This window comes from Beta vulgaris, chromosome 4, assembly GCF_026745355.1.
Source record: "Beta vulgaris subsp. vulgaris cultivar EL10 chromosome 4, EL10.2, whole genome shotgun sequence".
NCBI lineage: Eukaryota > Viridiplantae > Streptophyta > Magnoliopsida > Caryophyllales > Amaranthaceae > Beta > Beta vulgaris.
The window spans coordinates 41,560,355-41,572,712 of NC_079205.1; the positions used below are offsets into that span (position 1 = coordinate 41,560,355).

Sequence of the window (12,358 nt, forward strand, 5' to 3'; positions counted from 1 at the left end):
AGTATATGATCGGACAAATATACTACTATAATCATTTAGTTATTTCAAATTGAGATATGAAACTAGAAGGACTTTCTAAATATGTTGTAACCAAATTAATTTATAAAAGGTCCATAACTAATCTAATGTATAAAAAAATTAACTAGATTTTTACCATATGTTAATGGTTAATAAGAGAAGAAAGTGAAAAGTATATACTTAATTATCGCGTATAAAGTATGCATGTTTTTTTCCTTTATGCTTGCTAAAGCCACAAGTTTCTCTATAGTGTAAAATTTGTTATTTTTCTAAATCAATAGCTTTAAACACACGACGCTAGATTGAAGATTTTTTTACTAAACACTAAAAGGAGACTTTTTTTTGGAAAATTCTATGTAATGACCTGTTTTGCAATAATCTACATGGTGGAAAGAAAAAAGTTTCATTCTACCAAGTAACACTATGATATTGTTTTACAAAAAAGTTGACATTAATGGGTTTTTGGTTCCATCTAATATTTTGTTGCTTTTTTTAAAAAAAATATCATTCTTTTTTATCGAAAACGAACTATGCGAACCATCCTTATAGGGCATGAATCACGAGAATGTGGTCAAAATAAAAAATTATATACCAATTTTCACGGCAAATATCTTGAGGACAAAAAGGTGTTTAATTTGACCTTGAAAACGACATTTTTTTTTTTTAAAAAAAACTCCGCCAACTTTACTTATGGGGAACGAATCATGATAATCCAGTCAAAATAAGCATTTATATGCCAATTTTTAGGGTAAGCATCCTGAGCTGAACATAAAGATGTTTTTTTTTACCTCGAAAGCGACATTTCTTACAAAAATGGACTATGTCAAATTTACTGAGCTCAAATCATGAGAATCAGGTTGTTACCTATATGTCAATTTTTACATTAAGCATCTTGAGCCGAACAAAAAGGTGTTTTTGACGTGATATCTTTTACAAAAAATTTCACCGATCGCGCTTGACGCTTATAGAGCAGAAATCACGAGAATCCCATCGAAATAGGTAACTACATGCAATTTGCATAATAAGCACTACGAGCCAAATAAAAAGGTATTTTTGACCTTAAAAAGGATATTTTTACGAAAATGGACTATGTCGACCGCCTTTATAGGGCAAAAATCACGATAATTCGATCGAAATAAGTATCGGTATGCCAAATTTCAATGTAAACATCCCGAGTTGAGCAAAAAGGTGTTTTAACCTCCAAAATGACGTTTTTTTAATGAAAAAGGACTTAGCTGACCACCTTATTGAATACAAATAACGAGAATCAAGTCGAAATAAGTACAAATATTCCAATGCTTAATACGTTAAAAGGAAAAAAATATTTTATTTTCTAAATAAATAGTTAATAGAATATTGGATGTAATATGCTCATTGATGTTCCAATTTTTTGTTTGTAAAATAATAACAGAGGGACACGTAAGGCAATGCCAATTTTTTTTCTTTCCATCGTCTAGAAATTTGCAAAATATGAGGCTACGATGTAGAGTTTCACAAAAAATTCTTTATTTTCATATACACGATTTTAAGAATTTGTGAGGGGTTACCATGGATGTTCCTTTTCTCCTATTGTTTTGAGTGTATTTTCTTGTTTTGTTGAATAAATTAATACCTTTTTATGAGAGTTTATCATGCTCTGCTATGAGAATATTTGTCTGTATTTTAGAGGTTTCCATCTCCCCAGTGTGTTGTGAGTCTTGTTTGTTTGTAGGTATGATAGATGGTTCTCATTAGTTGAAGCTCAAGACTATAAACATGAAGGTATTAGATTAACAATTTTTTCTCCAAACTATGTCGAAATGATAGACGATTTCATTAATAACTGCAAAATTGAGAAAATACAAGGGACGTGTGCAATACTAATTGATCTAGTTTATTATAGTTTTATCGAAACTGAATTTGAATTAATCTTATTTCATTGTATTTTATTTTTATTCAATACCTATCATAAATGTCGTTTGACCCTCCATTAATGAAATTTCCGAATAAGAAATCGTTGGAGTGCTTATTGTCATAAATGGCAAAAGCAGGGGAGCAACAAGTAGCCGTGAAGTTAGAGGTGGTCACATTAACATTTAACAATGGTCTCCCTACGCTTCCCCTTCTTCTCATCGTTCCCTCCGCCAATCAATCCCAATTCCTCCGCCTCTTCCCGTCGTATCTTAACGGCTGCCGGCGTAACCATCGCCGCCTCCTGCGCCGGAATTGCAGTGACGCACAATTCTGAAAAACATCCATTTCTTCAAAATACACTTGATTTCATTCTCACCCATTTTCCTAACTCTCCTCCTTCTTCTTCTTCCCCTTTCTGGGCTTCTCTTTCTCTCTCCTCTGACATTCAACCTCCACCTGTTACTGAATCTAGAACTGGGTCTTCCTTCCCTTCTCTTCTTAATGCTTCACAGAAATTATTGGGAATTGGGCTCAGAAAGAAGAGTGTTTTTGGTCTCAAAAACATTGATGTTTATGCTTTTGGTATGCCTTCTAACTCATATTGGACTTTTTACTGCCTCTTTTAACTGTTTTTTTATGTGATATTGTTGTTGGGTTTTGCACAACTTGTGAACTAATACTCTATCCGTTTTAAAATATATGATATTCGAAGTTGAACTTTCCGTGGATATAATTTTTATTTGTCATATTATAAGAAATATTTTTGGTCAAACCGCCAAGCAAATTTTCGTAATGCATGTGTGCCTTATATTTAACGAGGGAATACCATTCTAGGATATGAATTTAATGCTTAAGGGTTGGGTAGGAAAAAACTTTATCTACCCACTGGGTAGACTACCCGTCATTAATAAAGACTTGTTGAGGGTTGTGGTAATGGAATCCAACTCAACATTTTTTTTATTAGTAGTGGGTTGTCAATCCTGTGGGTAGATGTAACAATGTCCGCCTGGGTATGTCAAAACCGTCAAAACTAATTATTTCCCACTTAATTTTTTTGTTACAAGTCAACATGTGTAGATTGGGTAAATTGAGGTGGAGTATTACTTGAGATTGGCTTCAGGCAAAATTCTAGGCGATAATTATTCTCATTTCTTCTGTGTTGGAGTTAGCTTTCATTATACTTCATGAACCTGTTTTAAGAGTCTTTGATTTGTGGTCATGTTGATGAGATTACCAAACTGATGGCAAAATGTTGCAGTATGGTAAATTTTCCATCTTCAACCATTTTATTGGTTTGATGTTTGCTTAATTGCTTAGTTAAGTGAGCTAGTTGTGTACATGATCAGCAAGTAAGGTCCTAGCATTATTCTTCATTTATTTTTATAAATAATTTAGTATCTTTGTTAATTGACGATGCAACTTTATATAGATGCCTTTCTTTCCTCGGGAAACTTGAAAATTTTAGATGCCTTGCTGAATTGGTTTACTTTGTGATGCCAAAACACTTTTTCTGCTTTTCCATTTCTGTAAAACCTTTTATCTAAAGAATCACAATGCCGATGCAACATTACTTTTCAACTCAAATTTCTAATGAAAATATTAGCAGTCAGTTTTGAATGCCAATACAACTGTCTAACTATTAGCTAGACACTTATCGTGGAATGGATGGAGTAAGAAAATTAACATTCTCGGGTTATCTTTGTGATAAATGATAATTGTACTCTGCCAAAAAATTTGTAAGCAGTTTCTACTGGATAAAGTATACCATTACTAAATAATTGATAAGAATTTGTCTATAGCTTGGAATAGCATCATAATAGGAGTAAATAGCATCACCTCGTAATGAAGACATATATATCACTCTCGTCTCTTGCTGATTTTTGAATTCTTTTTGTCTAGTCTAACTAATAGGAATTCAAGAGTGGAACAATGATTATGATGAATCTTGGCACTATTATTAGAATCAAGATCGGGATCCTATGGACCTGACTGGTCCCAATTATTACATCTTAATTTAGTAGGATCTTATATCCTACTACTAAAAGAATTCCATGGTAGAATCTTAATATGATGCTATGATTAGATTCTATTATAAAATTTAATAGAGTAATTCCACATATATATTTTTTTCTCCTATCACTTTCCGTTTGCATGTTAATTATATCTTAAGAGTATTGAACTACCATAACCATTTGCTGCATTGGTTTAATTTGTAATGCCTTAGCACCTTTTCTGCTCTTCCATTTCTTTTTTTCATATAAAGAAAAACAATCTGATGCAACGTTACTTTTCATTTTAAATTTCTTATGAAATGTTAGTTGGTAGCTTCGAATAATGATACAAAAATCTTCCTGGACACTTGTTATATTCCCTGCCAATCTGTCTACAAGCAGTAAGTAGATGAGTAGAAAGTATTCCATTAGATACGTCAATCTGATTTCTTGCTGATTTGTAGATATCATGATTATGATTTTTTTTTTGTATTTACAGGTGTGTATGCTGACGAGGACGACGTTAAGAAAAACCTGAAGGAGAAATACGGGAAGTTTTCAGCTTCTGACTTGGAAGACAATAAGGGTTTTAGTGATGATCTCCTAGAAAGTGATGTAAATTTGACTGTGAGACTACAAATAGTCTATTCTAGATTAAGCGTTCGCTCTGTGCGGAGTGCTTTTGAAGACTCGGTTGGAAGCAGACTTCAAAAGTTTGGGGGGCTTGATAACAAAGAATTGCTTCACAGGTAACTCATTTTCATGCTACAGATAGATTGCTGATTTTGTAGATGGATTGGTCAAACTACGATTTGTTTCATTCTTTTTTCAAACATAAAAGCATCTGTAGTTCAAAGAATGTTCTTTGAGGATCAGAGTCAGAGCATTCATTCTAATCTTATGTTAGATCTGCTTGCTCTCGTCCATAACTTCTATTCTAATGTGACATGATGTTGAGGCATAATCTTGTACTAGTTGTGGACATGGATTCATGGTAAAACTTTTTTTCCTTTTACTTGATGGTTGTTCATGCTATTGCCTTATTTTTGCAATCAGTTGTGCACTGCAGCACTAGTTGTACCTTATATATAATTCGTTTTCTATTTTAGGCTCTTATAATTTCACCATTTCTAGTTACCCATAATTGTTCTTATGTTTGACCTAATCACTTGAAGTTATTCAACATCTTCTTTCTTTGTCTCCGTTCTCTGTCTTCCCCCTCTTCATAAACAATTACCGCCTCCTTGTTCATGTGTACTGATGCATAACATGAAGTCATGAAGATAGTTTCCTGGGAGTGAGAGAAATTATGTTTCATTTTTGTCGGGGGTAAAAGGTTTTAGGTTTTGAGAGTAAGAAGTGCTATGCCACTGTGTGGAAGTTCATAGTAGTTGCCAATGGAGAAAGATTATTCTTTAGGATTTACATGTTTTATTGCAATATATTTGAACATATTATGAAAAACATATTTTGAGCAAGTGAAGGCTTAATTCTCTTAAGAATTTAGTGTTGTTCAGATGTTTCTCCTTCGAGGATGTAAAATGATATGTGGTTTTAGGATTTAGGAGGCCTTGTGGGAGATGTAGGGTCCGTTTGGTTTGATGGAAAACATTTTTCACAGAAATTGGTTTTCCATGAAAAGTATTTTCCAGTGGAAAATGCATATGAATATTAGTTATCCTTTGTTTGTTGGATGAAAAACTATTAAACTAAGAAGGGAAAATTGGAGATGTTGGCAATGAGAGAGTGGAGGAAAATGGTTTTCCTTCAAATATTGGAGGAAAATGTTTACGAAGGTAGAAAAACTCTTTCCAACCTTAGTTTTCCTTTATAAATCCCTTGTCCAACCAACCAATGGAATATGGGGAAAATTGTTTTCCCGGAAAACATTTTCCTCCAAAACGAACAGAGCAGTAGAGTTATTCAGGATAGGGACCCAGAGTGGAACACTCTGGTGTCATCCTTTCCTCTTTTTGCCCTTTGCATGTTTTTATTATGTCCCTTGTTATGGTCTTCTAATTTTTTGCTACCCTATTTTTAGCCCTTTACCTTGTAGGCCTGTGTAAGCTGTTGTTATTGTTGTCCAATATTTTCCAAGATATTGTTAATTCACTGGAATTTTGGACTTCCTATAAGAAAGATCAGGACCATGCACGTTTTGTTTATGTTAACTTATAACTTTGAGGTGGTTAAAGAAGTAGCATAAACACCTCTTTGGTAATTTGGCATGAATGGTAATGCATCTTAGTGTAAATTTGTAAGTAAAGTCTCATGTCAATGTGCATGGTACTACTTCACCTCTGACCATTTCTTTTCTTCACAAAATTTTTCATTACCATCCATTGCCACTTGGGAATATGACTTTAAGTGGTAATGAAAATTTATAGATGATACAACATGTTCGGCGGTGAAGCTTTATTACCATGGATGTTGACTTGATATTTTTCTTACAACATTACACTAAAATTCATTACTATCATATAGTATCGTCTACCAAACGGGTTGTTAATGTCATGCATGCAATTTGTGGTGTTGCTGACGGAAAAAATAGTTATGTCCTGTGAATCAGCTGTCAACATAAAAAAAATATTGAACCAAGCTTTTGATGCATTCTCAATGAGTTACTTTTAACTCTCAACTTCATATTTTAGGTCTATTTTATATGATAAACAATCATGAAGACATTTAGATGGTAGAACTACATGTGTATTTCTTGACGCCTGTTGTATACTTGTGATTAGTTGTGCTAGATATATTGAATCCCGTCTGTACATATATAGTTTAGAGCACATGATTGATACATATGAAAGAAAAGAAAATGTTGATGAACTTTTGGTTCTAGATGTAAATATGTAATAAAGATATTATCCATGGGTCAGCTAAAATCTGTTCCGCTGCAGATTTACTTCTCTGTTCAAAGATGAAATGAAATTATCAAAGGGTTCTGTTATAGAACTCTCCAGGGAGCATGGGCATGTTCTTCGCACAAAAAGTAAGCTCTCTCGACCAATCGCTCAATTTATATGTTTGCTCAGTTTGCATAAGATTTTATGTTTTGTTGTTTGTGCTTGCATAATAACAAAGCTTACAGTGTTGCTATTTTGAACTGTTGCAGTTGATGGAGAAGAGATAGGGAGCATTCAGAGCAAACTTCTTTGTCAATCAGTACTGGATTTATACATCGGTGAAGATCCATTTGATGAACAAGCTAAAAAGGATGTAATGCACAAGTTGGTGACTGTTTTTGAGAAGAATTAACCCGTGGTACAAAGTTGTTTATGTACTGCATTAGAAGCACTGTAGAAGCCCTAATATATAGTGCTCAACATTATGTACTTTGTTGTACACTTGTACTTGTATCATAGTGTATATTTCACCATCAACATCAACGATGGAGCTCATAAAATAAAGATCGTTGCTTTTTATAATCAGGTTCTTTTACTTTTAGAAAAGTGCCTCTTTGATCCTCTCTATAGTACAAATGCTTTTGCTTAATTGACACTATAAGTTCCAATAATGGTTAGTTGTGGTTTCAACTTTTGATATTTTCACAATAACAACATTCCCAACTTTGAGAGTTCTCTTTCCATAAAAGTTATACAGCTTAATTGACTCGATAAATTGGTTGATTGTGGCGCATTAACACTTTCAGTGGCATTAGTAAATTCAATTAAAAGAAAATTGATAAGGTTTGTCTCAACTATAGCCATCCTTCCATAAAAGGTCTAAACTATAGAATATTCTACAGCAAATCAAACTTTGATGTTTAGTTTACGCAGATAGATAGTCACAAATGATCGATGACCCGTGACTAGTTGAATATGGTAAAAGTTTTCATTTTTGAATATACCTTTATTCTGTTAGAGTTAGTGGATGGAGTGTTAGTTTTCTCACTCCAAAAGATGTTTCAAAAGAACAAAAAGCTCATTGTCCCACATTGGTAGTTTACTGAAATTTTCCCTTCCTTTTATAGTGTTTCCTTCTTTATACTTTTGTTGAGGGTTGAGTGGGAAGGAACTAGTCACCACAAATGTGCTGGCTGGGCTCAAGCGTGTGGTGCGATGCGTTAATTAAATTCTAAAACACGTTCTCTGTATTCTCTCTATTATGGGCATTGTTCAAAGTGTTCTCAAAATTTACCAGTTTTAGTTCCTACACTCTAAAGTTGAATTTCGTTTTTATTTTCGTACATCTGGGGGACTATTATGGCTGGTGAAAATGTTATCCCTACTGTTGTGCCTATTACTGCCAATCTTTTCATCACTGATGTTTAAGTTAGATCCTTTTGAGGGCAAGAATTATAAGATGAAATTCTTTTTAGGACAAATTGGTGTAGGTTTTTGTCTGTTTTCTAATGTGCAACCCTATAATTCTGTTAGAGATTTTGTTAAGGATAATAAGACTTGTCGTGGGATATTGCATTATATGACTGCTGCACTTTATATGATTTATAGTAAGTCGAAAGATGCTAAGGATATTTGGGATGCTTTACAAACCAAGTATGGTACTGATGATTTTGGGACTAAGAAATATGCGTGTAGTCGTTGGTTAAAATTTTCTATGACTGATGATAGATTTATGCTAGATCAAGCTCATGAGTATGAACATTTATGTGCTGATATCGTTGATGAGGGTATGAAAATTTGTGAAACTTTTCAAGCTAACTATCTTATTGAGAAGTTACCCCCATCTAATCGGAAACCTATGTCCATTCTATGAAACACAAACGAAAGGACTCTACCCTTTTAGAGCTTGTATCCCATATCAAGATTGAGGAACAAAATCGAACCCAAGCTAAAGGGAAATATGTTGATCATTCTTCCTCAGCTGCTAATCTGGTTGAATCTAAGAATGTAGGTAAAGGTTCGAAAGGTAAGGGTCCGGTCAGTTGTATGGTACAAGTTAGAATAATAACTTCAAAGGAAGACAGTTCAAGGGAAATTGCTTAGTCTGTGGTAAGATTGGTCATGCTGCAAAGGATTGTCACCAAAAAAGCACTCCTGGAAACCAGTATGCAAACAAAGCCTTAAGTCAATCTTGCTGAAGATGTGATTATTGCTATGATGTCTGAGGTAAATCTGGTGAGTAATGTGACTGTGTGGGTGTTGGATACTGGAGCAACTCGCCACATCTGTTCAAGCAAGGAAATGTTCCAGGAATACAACAAAGTTTCAAAAGGCGAATGCGTCTTCATGCTGGGAAACTCAAGCAATGTGAGTGTACTTGGCAAAGGAAAGGTTTTTTTTTTAAAAAAAAACCATTGATTTGCAAAATGTTTTAAATGTACCCGATATTCACATAAACCTTTTTTTTTTTGTTCTCTTTTAGAAAAAGCTGTTATCAAAATGACTTTTGAATATGATAAACTTGTACTAACCAGAAATAGTGATTTTGTGGGTAAATGATTTTGTTATGAGGGCTTATTTGTTCTTAATGTTGTAACTGATAAGAAAACTTCTATTGCTCATGTTTATATTGTTGAGTCTGTTTTTTTATGGCATTCTAGACTAGGTCATATGAATGTTGCATCTGTTAAGAGACTTAAACAACTTAGTATTATTCCTGCATGTAGCAATACCTCCTTTGATAGATGTGAAGTATGTGTGGAAGTTAAGCACCCTAAGAAAGTATTCATCAAAAGTGTTGCTCGTAGGTCCACCTTACTAGAGTTGGTTCATAGTTGCTTAGGTGACTTTAAGAATTCTATGAGTAGGGATGGGAAGCGTTATTATATTACTTTTGTGGATGATTTTTCTCATTTTACTAAGGTTTATTTATTGAGTTCAAAAGATGAAGCAGAAAAAAAACCTTATTTATAAAGCCAAAGTTGAGAACCAATTGGACCTTAAGATTCTGAGGGTAAGATCAGATAGGGGTGGAGGATATGATGGAGTTTTCCTTCAGAAATTTTGTGAGTCTAATGAGATCATTCATGATGTTATAGCTCCTTACACCCCATAATAGAATGGAATAGCTGAACGGAAACATAGAACTCTTAAGGATATGATGCATGCAATGCTTATTAGTTCGTGTATGCCTACTAACACGTAGAGTGAGACTATTCTTTTTGTTTGCTATGTGCTTAACCGTGTTCCCCATAAGAAGTTAGAGAAAACCCCTTATGGATTATGAAAAGGTTTCAAACCTAATTTGAGTTACCTCAAAGTGTAGGGGTATTTGGGAAAAATAGCACTTTCTAATTTTCATTGGAACGAAATTGGACCTAAGACTGTGGATGGTATTTTTATCGATTATGCTTCTAACAGTACTGCATACAGACTTATTCTTAAGGATGCATCTGGTTTTGGTCTTGTTAGAGAATCAAGAGATGTTGAATTTTTTGAGAACATTTTTCCTACGAAATTAAGTGTTCCTCTAGTTTACCTGCTGCATCTTCATCTTCTTCTTCCACTATGCATCATGATATTGCATCATCTAGTGAGACTCTAAAACCCCGAAGGAGTAAGAGAGCTAGAATTGAGTCTAGTTTTGGACCTGATTTCATTACTACCTTCCTTGTTGAGAAAGAGTGTTTAGATGAGCATGAAGTGAATGTTTTTGTCTTAGAAGAAAATCCAAGGACCTATAGTGAGGCCATGAGAGATTAGTTGAATCTAGTGTTTGGTTAGAGGCTACTTATAGCGAGATTAGGTCCAGTATGAGTAACAACACTTGGGTTTTAGTGGTCTTTCCTAGAGGATGTAAGACCCTAACCAATAAAAGAATTTTTCAAAGAAGCGCATACCTTATGGGACTTTGGATAAGTATAAGGCCAAACTTGTGTTTGGAGGAAATCACCAAAGAAAATGCCTGGATTTCTTTTATACTACTCTCCGGTGACTAAGGTTGCCACCATTAGAACTTTAATTGCACTTGCATCTGTTCATGATTTGATTGTGCATCAGATGGATGTAAAAACTGCTTTTTTGAATGGTGAGCTAAATGAAGATATTTACATGAAGCTACATGAAATATGTATAGTTCCCAGACGGGAAGACAAGGTATGTAAGTTTGTTAGATCTTTGTATGGTGTAAAATAAGCACCAAAACAGTGGTATGATAAGTTTCATCAAACCATTACTTCTAATGGTTTTCAGGTAAATGATTATGATGCTTGTACTTATTCCAAATCTGATAAACTTGGTTATGTTTTCATTTGTCTATATGTGGATGATATGTTGATTTTGGGGACCAATATAGATATAGTGAATGCAACCAACGTCTTCCTAAATTCTAGTTTTGAAATGAAGGATTTAGGTGAGACAGATGTGATTCTTGGTATAAAGATTATTAGAACTGCATATGGGATGTCTTTATACCAATCTCATTATACTAAGAAAATTTCAAAGAAGTTTAATCAATTTGATTGCACTCCTATGAAAATCGCATATGATTCTAGTATTCATTTGAAAAAGAATAAAGGTGACAGTATGTCACAAGATCAATATGCCAAAATAATTGGAAGTGTAATGTTTTTATGAATTACACTCGACCTGATATAGCATATGTTGTTAGTAGATTGAGTCGGTATACACATAATCCTAATCAGGAGCATTGGAATGCTTTGATTAGATTATTGAAGTATTTAAAAGGTACTATCAATTGGGGTTTGCATTATCTAAGATCACCTTGTGTTCTTGAAAGATTTTGTGATGCCAATTGGGTTTTAGATAATGATGAGATTCATTTTACTAGTGGTTATGTTTTTACTCTTGCTGGTGGTGCTATATCTTGATTATCATCAAAACAAACTTGTATTGCCAAATCTACTATGAAATCTGATTTCATTACTTTAGAATTGGCAGGACCGGAAGTTGAGTGGCTAAGGAGTTTGCTTGCTGATATTTCATTATGGGGGAAGCCAACTCCATCAGTTTCCATGTGTTATGACTCACAAGCAACAATAGGGATAGCGAATAATCAAGCTTATAATGAAAAGAGAAGGCATATTCACTTAAGGCATGCTATTGTGAGAAATCTAATTATAAATTATGTAATGTCACTCGACTATGTAAAGTTAGATAGGAATATTAATGATCCTCTCACCAAAGGCAATTGGAGAAAAATGGTGTTGGAGTCAGCACAAGGATGGATTTAAAGCCTATTGTGGAGTAAATTGTAATAGATACCCTTCTTAGGTTTTCCTAAGTTCAAGGCCGGGTCAAACGAAGTCAAAAAGAGCTCAAGTTGTGTATATTACTACCATTCCTATTAATAAAAAATAGCGTAGTATTTCTTTACTTTTATATGTGTAAAGGATGAGCAAAAGGCTCTTAATAAGTTCATAGCCTTGATAAGGTGGTTTGTGATTGTACAAACTTGATGGACTTACCTATGTAGATGTGAGGCTTATGCCCAATTGCCTATGAGAGTCCCTAAGGCTTAGGACCTCTAGAGCATTCATGAAAATCCAGGTAAATTGTGGGGCAATTGAATTACAAATCGCGAGAACACTA

The 12,358-nt window shown here is 34.0% G+C and overlaps 1 protein-coding gene across 1 annotated transcript; it reads left to right on the forward strand.

Moving 5' to 3' along the window:
• The first annotated feature begins 2,029 nt into the window (after positions 1–2,029).
• LOC104891204 (fatty-acid-binding protein 1) lies at positions 2,030–7,330 on the forward strand. The gene is made up of 4 exons (XM_010676864.3): positions 2,030–2,493; positions 4,402–4,651; positions 6,803–6,894; positions 7,018–7,330. The coding sequence occupies exons 1-4, from the start codon at positions 2,100–2,102 to the stop codon at positions 7,158–7,160; spliced, it is 879 nt and encodes a 292-aa protein (XP_010675166.2). The 5' UTR covers positions 2,030–2,099; the 3' UTR covers positions 7,161–7,330.
• The last annotated feature ends 5,028 nt before the right edge of the window (positions 7,331–12,358 follow it).

Coding starts and splice junctions, on each gene's coding strand:
- LOC104891204 (XM_010676864.3), top strand. CDS start 2,100: ATGGTCTCCCTACGCTTCCCCTTCTTCTCATCGTTCCCTCCGCCAATC. Junction 2,494..4,401: donor CATTGATGTTTATGCTTTTG/GTATGCCTTCTA, acceptor TTGTATTTACAG/GTGTGTATGCTGACGAGGAC. Junction 6,895..7,017: donor GCATGTTCTTCGCACAAAAA/GTAAGCTCTCTC, acceptor GAACTGTTGCAG/TTGATGGAGAAGAGATAGGG.